We start from the raw sequence: 15,423 nt of genomic DNA, 5'->3' as shown, positions 1-15,423 counted from the left end.
AGAGAATAAGCAAATAATAAGTTTTTAAACAAAATGGTAAGAGATGTAGGAGAATCAGAGGGAGGTCATGCCAGAGGCCAATTAAAAGATTTCCAAATGTGGGGCGCCTGGGTGGCTCAGTCGGTTAAGCGGCTGCCTTCGACTCAGGTCATGATCCCAGGGTCCTGGGATCGAGCCCCGCATCGGGCTCCCTGCTCGGCGGAGAGCCTGCTTCTCCCTCTCCCTCTGTCTGCCCCTCAGCCTACTTGTGCTCTCTCTCTACTCTGTTAAATAAATAAATAAATAAATAATCTTAAAAAAAAAAAAAAGATTTCCAAATGTTATACAATATCACACCTTAAGATCTGCACATTCCAGGTTTTAGTTGATACTGTTCTTAGAATCTTGAAGGAAAACAAGAAAACCCAAAGTCGCCTACTATTACAAAAGACTTCTGAGGCACCAAAATAACATTCCTTACCAACTTCTGCTCTAAACCTGAAGGTTATGAAGCATGAATAGGGCCCCAGGACATCAACCAATAAATTGCACGGACTCCTCAGATGATGACTTGGTTCTGCCATTTCAACAGAATGCTGCCAGCCGTAGCGGGAAAGAAGGTAAGAAAGTGCTGTGAGGGTATTTTTCATCCTGGTCCTAATTCAGCTGATCCTAATTAAACAGCTCTGCATAAAGAGTGCCTTGATAAAATTTTCCTACAAACATCGAAACTAAAAACAAATTATTATTTTCTTTAAAGATTTATTGGTTTTTAGAGGGAGGAAGAGAGCACAAGCGAGAGAGGCAGATGGAAAGGAGAGTCTCAAGCAGACTCCATGCTGAGCGCGGAGCCTGAGGTGGTCTCGAGCTCACAACCCTGAGATCACGACCTCAGCCGAAATCAAGAGTGGGACGTTTAACCGACTGCACCACCCAGGTGCCCCAAAATCAGATTATTAATTAAAACTTGAAATAGGGCCCACAACTGCCAAGCCTGGTCAAATGTAGTTCCAAATGCTTTTCTTTTACTCAACAAGTTATTTGTCCAAAAGTGGTATTTCTGAATTACCTGCCTATCCCATTAATATCAGGTATAAATTTTAAGGTCACATAAATACTCCTCAGAGAAAAAGAAGTACCCAAGAAGGTCGAAGAGGATTTTCTTCTATATTGCACATATATTCTACTATATTATAAAATATTCTAATCTGTAAATGTAAATATTTATAGAATCATTAAAAAAGCCACCTCTACTAATGGCTTGAAAATGAGACAGATCCAGGCTAAAGGCTCTTGAATAATTAATGTTTTAATATTCAGTACTTCAAGGTTATGGAACCAGATTTCACAAAGTAGCTTAACTCCATGCAAATTCCGTTCCAATCACCTTTACTGTCACCTAGAGTTGTGGCAGCTTCAGCTCAGAAACATTTGATATAAAAAACCCACCCTCCTCCCACACACCCTACCGGCACTTATTTAGATTTAAATATATGAGGGAGAGAGGTGTGTAAGACAGGATGTACCACCTGTATGAAAATAGCAGAAATCCTAATTAAATAACTCAGAGCTTTGCCTATAGCACTACTTTAGTATTAGTGATAGAAATCTTATCAAATATTCTCATTTCACTCACCATGGATTTCACTCCTAAGGCATAGAATAGTTCATGATTAGAGCTCTAACACAGAACTAACATAACCCAGAATGCAGTATGGTGGAATAAGGGGAAAATCTGAGATTAAGAGAGCCAGGTTAAAGCTCTGGCTTTTTTTGTTTTTAAAACAGTGTGACCTTAAGCATTCCTCATCTGCAAAAGGAATAAAAACAATAATGACTCAGAGGGCTGTCTGTAAGAGCTATAATGTGATTATAGTTGTTAAGCTACATTGTAGAGTTAAAAAAATAAATAAAATAAAATAAAATGAAATGAAATGAAATCAGGGTAGTGGAGCACCGGGCAACTCATGATAGATCCTTCAGTTGTCTCTTGATCTACCGATGTAAGACAAAGACCAGGGTCTAATATTCATTGGCTTCTTGGTTGAGTATGGGACAGAAGATGAAGAACAAATCCACATACTGTCAAGTATATGATACAGCAGTTCTGTTTATAACTGAGTTACTGAAGAAGGGTACCTAGCTGGTATGGAAAGCCATAATCACTTAAACATAGACTCCCTGAGACTGAAACTCATCATTATACAGATAATCGAATCTATTCTAGTTTCAAACGCTGACACAAGTAATCCTATGGTGTAACTTATTCATTCTTTTCTGGCCTTATACAGATAACCTTCAATATAAGGAATGGAGGGTGAAAGGGGGAAAACTGGTAGATATTTATCAAAGGGCACATACTTCCAGCTATAAGACGAATAAGTAATGGAAATCTATTGGACAGCACGGTGTTTATAGCCAATAACACTATATTATATATTTGAAAATTGAGTTCTTATGTGTTTTCACCATAAAAAAACAAATGGTAATTATGTGATATAATGAAGGTGTTAGCTAACCTGAAATCATTTTGCAATATATGTGTAGAAAATCAACACTCTGTACACCTTACATGTACATAATGCTATATGTAAATTACATACCAATAAAGCTGAAAAAATATATATATAAGGAAGAGATATTGCTGAAAAGTTGTTTGTACTGCTAAATTGTTTGTTGTATCACATTTTTACTTCAACTTAGAAGCTAGTTCTTGAGTACTGGGGCATCAACTAACAGAAAGAACATTTGACTGAGCTCAAAGGACCTACATTTTGGAGCTCAAAGGACCTAAACTTTAGCATTCTTCCATCACCAGGTGAGTACCTGACCTTCTCTGAGCCACAACTGATGTATCGTGGCAAGAGGAGCAGAGAGGCCACGGACCTGGATACTTCCTGTGATCTTGTCAATCCTAAAATTGTCAGCTTCTGTGTTGAAGGAGGGTACTGGGTACATGATTCTGTTCTCACTAAGTATAGGCAATGAAGACATATAACCAATAAAAATAGAGAATATTCACAGTTGCCAAGTGGTTGGCAGAGCAAATGCCAGTGACCACTGATTTTACAACAGGAACAGATTAATCCTAGTCAGGTGGATTTCGTCAAAGATTTGCACTGAAACTTTGGGAAAAAGAAGGACCTGGATATAAAGGATAGGGGAAGATATACTAGCCTCCTTCCATGATTACCATGAATACCATGAACTCAAAGAGCACCAGCCCTACCTTATACTCATGGAGATAATTCATCCTGACATGAGATGCTGATCCTGAATGAAACCCTTCCAAGGACAGGTAGCTCCAAGCTGTGTCAAGGCAGCCTGATACATGGTTGGACCACTCGAATATTAAAGCTCTTCCAGATACTGAGTCATAATCAACTTGCCTAATAGGACAAGACTTTCCTTCCATCCCTCATTATTTCATAAATGAACACTTAGCTGAATATGTCTCTTTAAACATCTAACACTAGGTACTGAAAATAAAAATTTTAATGAAAATTGACCCTTGACAGAGACTAGTGAGGTTTTGTTCTCTCTTGATAAGGACATATTTGTTAATCTGGCTTTGAGAAGCCATCCCCAAATTCTCTTATATTTGTAATATACCGAGTCACCTTATTTTCCATATCAAATAGCAATGTCTAATTTCTGCCATTAAAATTTCACCCTGTTTCTGCTGGTTATAAAATGTAACAGAGCAGTTTATCATAATTTTTATTATTATTCAAAGTATACCCCTAAAACGTATTTTTTTTTTTCCTCCCACGAGAGGTCCTTCTCATTCCTAACAGAAATAGTCAAACCACAATATGTAAGGTCTGAGCACGATATCCATAATTTTAAAAAAGATATAAAGAATCAAACAAAAACTTTCTGAACTTGAGTAACACGGTCAAAATTATTTCTACCAGAAAATTGTATCTTTACATTTCATTTGAAGGCAAAATAACAAAATATAACACCAGCAGTTAAAAAACAAAAAACTAAGAATGAAAGTGTAAGTACATAATACATTAATAAAGTACACACTTTTTTCTATTTAACAATTTTATTTATTCCTAACCTTTAGTGCAATAGTACATCTATCCCACTGTATTATTGAAATGAACCATTTTTAACTTACTAAGTTAAATCTCCTTGGAATAAAAAATAAACTCAAAAATCAACTACTGTACACTACTGTGCTACGAACATGATTGGCAACTGTAGAGCTAATGGCTTGTTGGAAGGTAACAGATAAAATATTTTCTATCCTTTTTCTTTTTAAAGACTTATTTATTTGAGAGAAAGAGAGAGAGACAGCACAAGCAGGAGGGGCAGAGGGAAAGGGAGAGAGAATCTCAAGCAGACTCCATACCCAGCACGGAGCCTGATGCAGGACTCAATCCTATGACCCTGAGATCATGACCCAAACCGAAACCAAGAGTCAATCACTTAACCAACTGCAGCACCCAGGTGCCCCTATCTTTTGTTTTTTAATTCTCAGAGAATTTTCTGGTAGCATATATTCTGCTTCCTTCTGAGTGCAAAAATTTCTCTGGCTTACAAAGAATAATTCAAGAGATGGCAAACAATGGTCCATGGCCCAAGTCTGGCCCTCCACCTGTTTCTGAACAGCCCGCAAGCTTAGAGTGTTTGCCTACATTTTTAAATGTTTGTGGTGGGGGGAATAAAAAGAATATTCGGGGACAAGTGAAAAGTATATGAAAATCAACGTTCAGTGTCCGTAAACAAAGTTTTATTAGAACGCAGCCCCCCTGTTCACTTACATGTGTCCCAGGGAGGCTTTCCGGTGCCAACACTGAGGTTAAGAAGTTGCACTCTCAGCAGACACTACAAACTGCCAAGATACAGTAAAAATTCACTTTTGCCTCTTGGCCTACGAAGCCACACTGACCATCCGGGCTTTTAAAGAAAAGGTATGCTGAACTCTGTAATAAGTAACATGATGATTCATCATTTCCTAAAGAACTGAAGATAATGGCAGCCTCTCTGATCCTGACCTATCAACGAACTTACTGAACTTCTTGGATTTTACCACGTTAAATCTTATATGCTTGTAGTAATGTATTATTTTTCAGACATATTTAAAAAAATACACTCCATAAAACAAAAAACTGGACAGTTTTCATGCAGTCCTTCGTTCAGTCATCAATTAAATACCTACTGCATACCATGAAGATGGCTAGGGATTCAAAATGAAATGTAATTCCTGGTGCTAAAAAAGTCACAATTGAGGAGCACCTGGGTGGCTCAGTCGGTTAAGTGTCTGCCTTCGGCTCAGGTCATGATCCCAGGATCCTGGGATCAAGCCCCATGTTGGGCTCCCTGCTCAGCGGGGAGTCTGCTTCTCCTTCTCCCTCTGCTCCTTCCCCTTCCCCTGCTTGTGTTCTCTCTCTCTCTCTCAATCTCTGTCAAATAAATAAATAAAAACTTTAAGAAAATTTTAAAAATTAAAAATAAACTAAAAAATCACACTCGGGTAGGCAGACTCAGCACTCCAGTTCTTGCCACTGAAGGAAAGGCCAAAGCAAGGAAAGCAACATCTGCCATTTCACCATGACATATTGTCATTTAAAAAATATTGCCTCTATTAATGGCAGGTTGTACACTTAAACAGAGAAGGCAACAAGGCTTGGCAAACACGTTTATCCATCAATAGTTTTAATTACAGCATTAGCCTTTCATAAGCAATTAACCTTGACCAACAGAGATACGAATAAAAATGCTGATTAAGAATTTACTAATTATCCTTCCCAACTTCAGAAGTTCGCTAGCATTTGGTCTTTATAATAAATATACACCAACTCATCATAGGTTATTTACACTTAAATGAAGATTAACTGAATGGCTAAAAATGAAGAACATGAAACACACATTAAAAACACAATGACTTGTTTTGTTATGAAAGCCCAAGTGTCCTACAAATGTCACTTTACTTGGAAGAATGTTTTTGAGAATAATAGTCTCTTGAACCTACACAGAGATTCAATTTATTGTAATAAAAAGAAAACCATATAAATCATAAGTGCGTCAGCATTTCATAATGTGAATGCCAGGATCTGCATGCAGTTAAGCATCTTGGCTGTTTGCCTGTTCTCCTTAAAACCAGAGGAGAGGTAACATCCTGACAAGCAAGTCTTCTAGCAGCTGTGCTGAGCAGACACGAGAGAAGTCTTATCTAGCAGCTACCTCCAAACCAACAGATACAAGCACCCCGGTGATCAGAGGTTAGCAATCCTGGTGTGTCTGCTCGCTTTGAATAGTAAATATTTAATGGCATATTTTTCCTTAATGGAACCCAGGCACATCTGATCAGTCTCTGGGATCATTTAATAATGCAGTCAAAGTTATCATACTGACATTTCACATCAACTTTGTAATTAGATAATTCATCACTTTATTAATTCAAAAGATTGCTTTCTTTACTACTTTCTAGCATGCTACAGTGGGGAAACCCAACTGAGCTGATCAACAAAAAGGCTCTAAAACTTGGTCCTACATGAACTTGAAACCCTCGAATGGCAAACATACACACTCCTGACCTTTGAAACCAACAGAAGTAATATTCTACCCACAAATTAGCCTACCAGCAACACTGAAGTAATAAAGGCACCACTAAATCTAGAATAAGAGGGCTAACAAAATTTTAAATTAAAAACTGAATATATCAAGAACAAGTTTGTTCTTACTTTCTACTGAGGCACGATGCTCTTCAGTGAATAAAAAGGACCAAAAAATGATTATTTAGTAATTTTTCCTTCTTGCTGATTTTACACACTTTACTAAAATTATGAGGTTATGGCAGAATATAACATAGATTTGTAACACTCTCAGCACACAGCAGCCAAATATAAGTATGCAGGCTCGGATATACTAATATCATTAGTATTTTCTTGTGTCTTATTTCTAACATATCTCAATCAAAAGTATTAAATTACTATTTCTTTTCCTGTTATGAATTAGCAAGATTCTTGTGTGAACACATTTTCCACTGCTTCTCCAATAAAAAAGAACTCTCTTCCAGTAAAAAGCAATTTGATCAGGATAAAAATGAATGGAAATTTTAAGTACCATAGTACAAAAAAACCCTTCTCATTTTCAAGTCTGTACAAGCACAGTGTATACTGCAAAACCAGCTGCAACTAATAACATTAAAATTTAGAGTTTAGAAAGGCAGGCTCTGGAGGTCACATATGTGCCCTAAAGAATAAAAATAACATGCTACCAGAATTATTTTGTTTGAAAGGAAAAGGGAGAGAACATCTTCTCAAACAGATGTGGACTTTCTAATCAATAAATTCTGTGGCAGTTGTACAATATTACAGAGTTAAAAAGTACTTTGCAGAGTGCTCTGGAAACACAATGACACATTTTGTGGTCAGGAAGGCAACTTCAATTATAGTTGCTTCCAATTTAATGTCTGTTTTTGAAACATTTTATGCAACTAGTTCATTTTCTATTTTATTGCACTGATCTTATCACATCTCTAATTGGTTTACCAAATGCATTTTTAGAAAAGAAAGCTTAAAGTCCAGAAAAAATAATTAAGTATATGTTTCTCGAACTCTGCATAATAATCTCTAAAAAATCTGTTCTTTGCATAGGAAATAAACTCAAACCCAGGTCTACTGACATTAAGTTTAGGCATTAATAACCATTATAAATAACATTCAATATACATTTTGAGGGACAGAATACAGAAATACTACACATTCCATGCCATTTCAGTGAATTATAACATGATAATTAATGAATCTTCTAAATTCATTTCATCCTTCGAAAATGCATGCGTGAGAAACATTTCATTCATCATGGGAAGCTTACCTCTGTATGTCCTTTGTGACATCTCAAGGAACTACTTTGTTGTTAATGAATGCAGGAAACAGTAAAAGATTCCCATTCACAAGAGCTATAGGTAATTCTCAGCATTTCAAGAGACACCAGCACTGGGCACAGCTGTGAGCCCCCCTCCGAGACTCTGGTTTACACTGAGTCGCAGACTGGCTCCTGACACAAGGAGACATAAAACACTGAAACTTTAGACCCAAATAAAAATTAAGCTGGGAGGTGGGGCCAGCAGTAGTTGAAATTAGTAATATGTGTTACACTAAGTACTTCTGACTTAATCCTCACTTTCATCTCTGAAGTAGATACGATGATGATGATGATTCCCATTAACAGATGAGGAAATCAAGACCAAGGGAATTTCATTTTCTAGTCTCAGAAAACAACTTAACCATCATACTATTCAGCATGCCATTTAAATTTGTCTTTCTCAGGGTGCGTGGGTGGCTCAGTCTGTTAAGGATTTGCCTTGGGCTCAGGTCATGATCTCGGAGTCCCGGGATTGAGCCCTGCATCGGGCTCCCTGCTCAGTAGGGAACCTGCTTCTCCCCCTCTCTGTGTGTGCGCACGCGCTCTCTCTCTCTCAGATAAATACTCTTAAAAAATAAAAAAGAATAAATTTGTCCTTCTTTAATTGTTATTCTCTTGCCCTTTAAAGTTTATATTTATTAAGAGTAGTATGAACATTTTTCTGTATTTGTGGCAAATATTTAGAATTCAATCAGTAGACTGAACCATAGTAGCTGTCACACTAAGATAAATCCATTTTGAAACCTAACCCAAAATCTCGTTTGTAGATAGAAGTGGAAGAAAAAAAGTGTGGGGTGGGAAGGAGAAGGGGCTCGTAGAAATGAAGATGTGAATCAGACAACAAAAAGAAATAAAAGGCATCCGAATAGGCAAACAAGTGGTGAAACACTCACTATTTGCAGATGATATGATTCTTTATGTGCAAAACCCCAAAGACTCCACCCCAAAAATGCTAGAAGTCATACAGGAATTCAGTAAAGTGGCAGGATATAAAAACAATGCACAGAAATTAGTTGCATTTCTATACACCAACAACAAGACCGAAGAAAGAGAAATTAAGGAGTCGATCCCATTTACAATTGCACCCAAAACCAAACCATAAGATACCTATGAATAAATCTAACCAAAGAGGCAAAGGATCTGTACTCAGAAAACTATAGAATACTCATGAAAGAAATTCAGGAAGACACAAAGAAATGGAAAAACGTTCCATGCTCATGGATTGGAAGAACAAATATTGTGAAGATGTCAATGCTACCTAGAGCAATCTACACATTTAATGCAATCCCTATCAAAATACCATCCACTTTTTTTCAAAGAAATGGTACAAATAATCGTAAAATTTGTATGGAACCAGAAAAGACCCCGAATAGCCAGAAGAATGTTGAAAAAGAAAAGCAAAGCTGGTGGCATCACAATTCTGGACTTGAAGCTCTATTACAAAGCTGTCATCATCAAGACAGTATGGTACTGGCACAAAAACAGACACGTAGATCAATGGAACAGAATAGAAAGCCCAGAAATGGACCCGCAACTCTATGGTCAACTAATCTTCGACAAAGCAGGAAAGAATGTCCAATGGAAAAAAGACAGTCTCTTCAACAAATGGTGTTGGGAAAATTGGACAGTCACATGCAGAAGAATGAAACTGGACCATTTCCTTACACCACACACAAAAATAGACTCAAAATGGATGAAAGACCTCAATGTGAGACAGAAATCCATCAAAATCCTCGAGGAGAACACAGGCAGCAACCTCTTCGACCTCAGCCGCAGCAACTTCTTCCTAGAAACATCGCCAAAGGCAAGGGAAGCAAGGGCAAAAATGAACTACTGAGACTTCATCAAGATAAACAGCTTTTGCACAGCAAAGGAAACAGTCAACAAAACCAAAAGACAACTGACAGAATGGGAGAAGGTATTTGCAAATGACGTATCAGATAAAGGGCTAGTATCCAAAATCTATAAAGAACTTATCAAACTCAACACCCAAAGAACAAATAATCCAATCAAGAAATGGGCAGAAGACATGAACAGACATTTTTCCAAAGAAGACATCCAAATGGCCAACAGACACATGAAAAAGTGTTCAACATCGCTCAGCATCAGGGAAATCCAAATCAAAACCTCAATGAGATACCACCTCACACCAGTCAGAATGGCTAAAATTAACAAATCAGGAAACGACAGATGTTGGCAAGGATGCGGAGAAAGCGGAACCCTCCTACACTGTTGGTGGGAATGCAAGCTGGTGCAGCCACTCTGGAAAACAGTATGGAGGTTCCTCAAAAAGTTGAAAATGGAGCTACCATACGATCCAGCAATTGCCCTACTGGGTATTTACCCCAAAGATACAAACGTAGTGATCCGAAGGGGCATGTGCACCCCAGTGTTTATAGCAGCAACGTCCACAATAGCCAAACTATGGAAAGAGCCTAGATGTCCATCAACAGATGAATGGATAAAGAAGATGTGGTATATATATACACAATGGAATATTATGCAGCCATCAAAAAAAGAAAGAAATCTTGCCATTTGCAACGACGTGGATAGAACTGGAGGGTATTATGCTAAGCGAAATAAGTCAATCAGAGAAAGACAAGTATCCTATGATCTCACTGATATGAGGACTTCTTAATCTCAGGAAACAAACTAAGGGTTGCTGGAGTGGTGGGGGGTGGGAGGGATGGGGTGGCTGGGTGATAGACACTGGGGAGGGTATGTGCTACAGTGAGCGCTGTGAATAGTGTAAGACTGATGAATCACAGACCTGTACCTCTGAAACAAATAATACATTATATTTTTAAAAAAAAAAGAAGATAGTAGGAAGGGAAAAATGAAGGGGGGGAAATCGGAGGGGGAGACGAACCATGAGAGACTATGGACTCTGAGAAACAAACTGAGGGTTTTAGAGGGGAGGGGGGTGGGGGGGGGTGGATTAGCCTGGTGATGGGTATTAAGGAGGGCACGTACTGAATGGAGCACTGGGTGTTATACGCAAACAATGAATCATGGAACACTACATCAAAAACTAATGATGTAATGAATGGTGACTAACATAACATAATAAAATAAAATTTAAAAAAAATCACACACACACAAAAAAAGAAGATGTGGTTTGTATCTACAATGGAATATTACTCAGCTATAAAAAAGAATGAAATCTTGCCATTTGCAATGACATGGATGGAGCTAGAGTATATGTTAAGTGAAATACGTCAGTCAGAGAAAGACAAATACCATATGATTTCATTCATATGTGGAGTTTAAGAAACAAAACAAACGAGCAAAGGGAAAAGAGAGGAAGAGAGAGAGAGAGAAATCAAGAAACAGACTCTCAGCTATAGAGAACACACAGATAGTTCGGTGGGGGGAGGGGCAGAGTAGGTGAAATGGGTAATGGGGATTAAGGAGTGCACCTGTCATAATATTCACCAGATGATGTATGGAAGTGTTGAATCACTATATTGTACAACTAAAACTAATACCACACTGTATGTTAACTTAAAAAAAAAAAAAAGATGAAGAAGAAAAAGAAAAAAGACAAAAAGCCTACCGAGAATGAATCATGCGCTCAGGTTTAAGAACCTTCTCATCCTCCACTGAGCCCTTTTGATTCCAGGCAAGTTCAAGTTTAACATATATAACATATCCCCAAGTAAGACTTTTGACTTGCTAAGGTTTTTGCCTTGGTAGATAATTTTCTGATTCATAATTAGCCACATGTTTCCATAACCTGAATCAAGAATGCTTTGCACATGGTAGGCCTGCAAAAAAAATTTAAAAGGTCTGCTTAATTTAATAAGTGAATTCAGTAACTTCTCAGGTGGCCAAGAGGCTTCATTATAAAAGACTAATTGTAAGGAATGTTTGGAAATCTGAATTTTAAATAAAGCGCATTTGTCTGAAATCTAAGTATTAAAAATATCAGATGTAAAACAAGTTTGAAAATTATTGAAACCAGGTGACAGAGACATGAGGATTCATTGTACTAATTTCTCTACTTTCATGAATGTTTGGAAAAGTCCATAATCAAAAAGTAAAAAAAATTAGGATATAAACAAATGTAGAAAAGGTCTCAGAATTCCTTCTGCCTTAAGTGACCATGAGATGAGCTAAGATATAAGCTTAGCATGTCTAAAACCTGCATAGAACCAGAATGAATATAAATGAAGGGGACCAAAAGCAAAACATAAAACAGGATTTTCTTTATTGGGACCAGGCAAAGCCAGCCTTCGTCAAAGCATAAACTGGAAAGTTGGTGCATGAGGTTGAGAAAGGCAGGGCAGCCTGGAACCATGCCTGACAGTCTGTGTATCTGTGGGCTGTGGGCAGTACACACGTGGGGTCCATTCCTCTCTGGTTAATTCTATGCCACTGAGACAGGGAGAGAGGCACAGGAATAAAATCCTCCGCCCAAGTTTCTCCAACCACTGCCAATGCATTTGTCATGACCTACTCCATCACCTTGCAATGTTAGCAGCTCATCCCTGAGGTATGCATGACACCAATTACCTTAATATTAGACTATTCTATTTTTTTAAGATTTTACTTATTTACTTGACAGAGAAAGAGACAGACAGAGAGAGAGAGGGGCAGAGGGAGAGGGAGAAGCAGACTCCCTGCTAAGCAAGGAGCCCGACTCAGGGCTCGATCCCAGGACCCCGGGATCATGACCTGAGCCGAAGGCAGACACTTAACTGAAGGCCGACACCTAACCGACAGAGCCACCCAGGGACCCCTAGACTATTCTATTTAAAAAAAAAAAAAAAAAGATGACAAAGAAAAAGAAGGTGGGGAGAAAAAGAGGAGGAGGAGGAAAGTGATCTCTTTTAAGGACATATGTATAAGCAGAAAACTAACAGCAATTTATAAAACCTTAATAAAACTTTTACAAGGAAGTATAGGAGCCATAGGTTAATGTTGCTTTAACCTACATTATATGGAAAAAATCACAGCTCTGAGTCCACTTCCACCCCAAAATCTCAGAGATGTTTGTCTTCTACTTTCGTGGCAATAGCAAATACGACTATGTGGGGAGAAGGGAGAACATATTAAAACTTTCTCTACTTATTCACAATGACAGAACTTTTCCCTACACAGCATGGAAAGAATTTCACTGTGAGATATATGAAATTAAAATTTAAAAAAAAATAAGAGAAATAAGAGAGTAATTCACACGTTACATTGAGCAATAGAAAGTATTTTTAAATATTTCCCATAAATACTAGTAGCACCAGTAATTACCACTTGAGCAATTTCTAAAACAGAAACAACTGTCACGAAAAGCCACGGACTTAACACTAGGAATGAAGGTACAGTCAACACAAGGCGTATTTTTATCTTTCAGGAGGTATCACTCTGTAGAGCACCTAACATCAAAAGCACCTGTGTGTATTGTACACACGATACTCCTAAAGGTTATGATTTTCAGAAGGACGTGAAATAAACACATGAGACACTTCTCATATGTATTATAAGTAAACACTGTATTTTGAAATCAGTTTTAAACTGTAGACAAACCAGAATGTAATGCTAAGGTGATGTTACCAGAAAATCATAAAAACATACTCTGAAGTATAAAAATACATTTGAGAAAAACAAGAATAGCAATCACACAAATCACTTTTGAATTCTTAGAAAATGGGTAAATTACAAAACACACTTTAAAAATATTCATGGGATTAATATGTTAGTAGATGTGCACTTACGAATTGTCACACCACTGGCAAAATCACCATCAAATGTAAAATTTTACTTGTTATTAAAATATGGTCAATATTTAAGGAAACCAAAATATGCAATATGGGAAAGCAAGGACAGCAAACACAGAGCAGCAGTGGGGATATTATCTGATCCTTTTTCCTTATCCCAGGGCAGACAGCAAGCATCAGCCAGTGCATGCTTTCTCCCTGGGCCCAAACCAACCATCAGAATCATTTCCAAACAGAGCAGGTCAGGTAGTGACTACCAAGAGACCACACACAAAAATATGAAATTAAACCTATTTTCTATACCTAACACAGGATTTTAGTAACCTGAAACATTTAAACAGATTTTTAGACAATTATTTTTAAATCAGAAATGGTTATATTTTCATATTATTTAGAATTCACATAATCAAGAAATGGATTCCAATATATTTTTCACTTCAAAGACCAAAATCCATCACTGAAACAACATCACAAACCTGAATGCAATGACAACCTTAAAAATCCATTAGTAAGAAACAAGGGAATAGGCTGTTTTCTCTGGAGAAAAGCAAGCATACTCTTGAGAGTATGAGAGAGCACTTTGCGTGCTGACAATGAACATACGCAGGCCAGGAATAAGAGTACTGATAAAACAGAAAAAGTAATAATACCCTTTTCAATATAAGCAATACATTCTCTCATTCTCTACTCAATAAGGTAGGGGAATGATTTAAGGCACGAAGGTCCTAAATTTTCATGGATCAACAACAAAATGAGAAGTAAAGAGTTGATTTACGGCATTAACAAAGATATCAAATACTTAACACTTACTTTTGCGAAAGCTTCAAAAATGTCAAAGGAAGGTGGCAGCTGAGAAGCATCCTGGATTTCTTCTCTCATGAAATGTTGAAATGTCATTACGAGTTGCCTGAGGCCCTCTTTCTTATCTTCAGTCATTTTGTTAATATCTTTTTTAAAGAGAGAATAAATAGCACAATCACACAGTGAATTTTTAATGGACAATTTTCAGGTGTTCAATGCTAGCTGTTAAACCAGATTTATCCTCTCTAGATTTCATTCTGACAGAGAGCAAATACGTTCCTTTTTATTTTTTCGCAACTACATATTACAATACATACATTATCAATTAAATTGCACCAAACTTCATCTACAATATAAGAGCAAATACCTATCCAAACAAAATAAATACATGTACAGATGAAAAACACTACAACCCAAATCAGGAAAGATGTGTGTTACAGGTCCCCCACATCACCCTGGACATCACAAGTGCGTCAAGTCAAGTGAATTTAAGCAGATCTTCCCATGAAACAATTTTCAACCAGGTCATGACCAACTGATAAACAGTATATCTCAAAGGAAAAAACAAAACCAAAAACAAAAGAAAACACAAAGTAAAAAGTTCAGCTAGAGTCCAACTGGTGAAATGTGTCACATAAAAAGTCCATTGAGAAGAAAACAGGGACCAACCCAAGAAATCTCGACTTCAAGTTATTTCCAGACTGAATAAACAAGATGCGGTGCTGCTCAAAAACAGACACATAGATCAATGGAACAGAATAGAGAGCCCAGAAATGGACCCTCAACTCTATGGTCAACTAATCTTTGACAAAGCAGGAAAGAATGTCCAATGGAAAAAAGACAGTCTCTTCAACAAATGGTGTTGGGAAAACTGGACAGCCACATGCAGAAGAATGAAACTGGACCATTTCCTTACACCACACACAAAAATAGACTCCAAATGGTTGAAAGACCTCAATGTGAGACAGGAGTCCATCAAAATCCTAAAGGAGAACACGGGCAGCAACCTCTTCGACCTCAGCCGCAGCAACTTCTTCCTAGAAAC

The 15,423-nt window shown here is 37.5% G+C and overlaps 1 protein-coding gene across 3 annotated transcripts in view; it reads right to left on the bottom strand.

The window, feature by feature from the left end:
* The window catches only part of SMYD3 (SET and MYND domain containing 3), a 689,934-nt gene that overhangs the window by 498,576 nt on the left and 175,935 nt on the right, over positions 1–15,423 (bottom strand). For all 3 annotated transcript variants that reach the window (XM_032389456.1, XM_032389458.1, XM_032389457.1), the window contains exon 5: positions 14,388–14,524. In XM_032389456.1, the coding sequence (XP_032245347.1) occupies positions 14,388–14,524 (137 nt within the window). The remainder of the gene's footprint in view (positions 1–14,387; positions 14,525–15,423) is intronic.

This window comes from Phoca vitulina, unplaced genomic scaffold, assembly GCF_004348235.1.
Source record: "Phoca vitulina isolate PV1807 unplaced genomic scaffold, GSC_HSeal_1.0 scaffold54, whole genome shotgun sequence".
In the NCBI taxonomy this organism is placed as follows: Eukaryota; Metazoa; Chordata; class Mammalia; order Carnivora; family Phocidae; genus Phoca; species Phoca vitulina.
The sequence above is the reverse complement of the archived record's forward strand: the minus strand, read 5'-3'. Positions and strand labels throughout refer to the sequence as shown.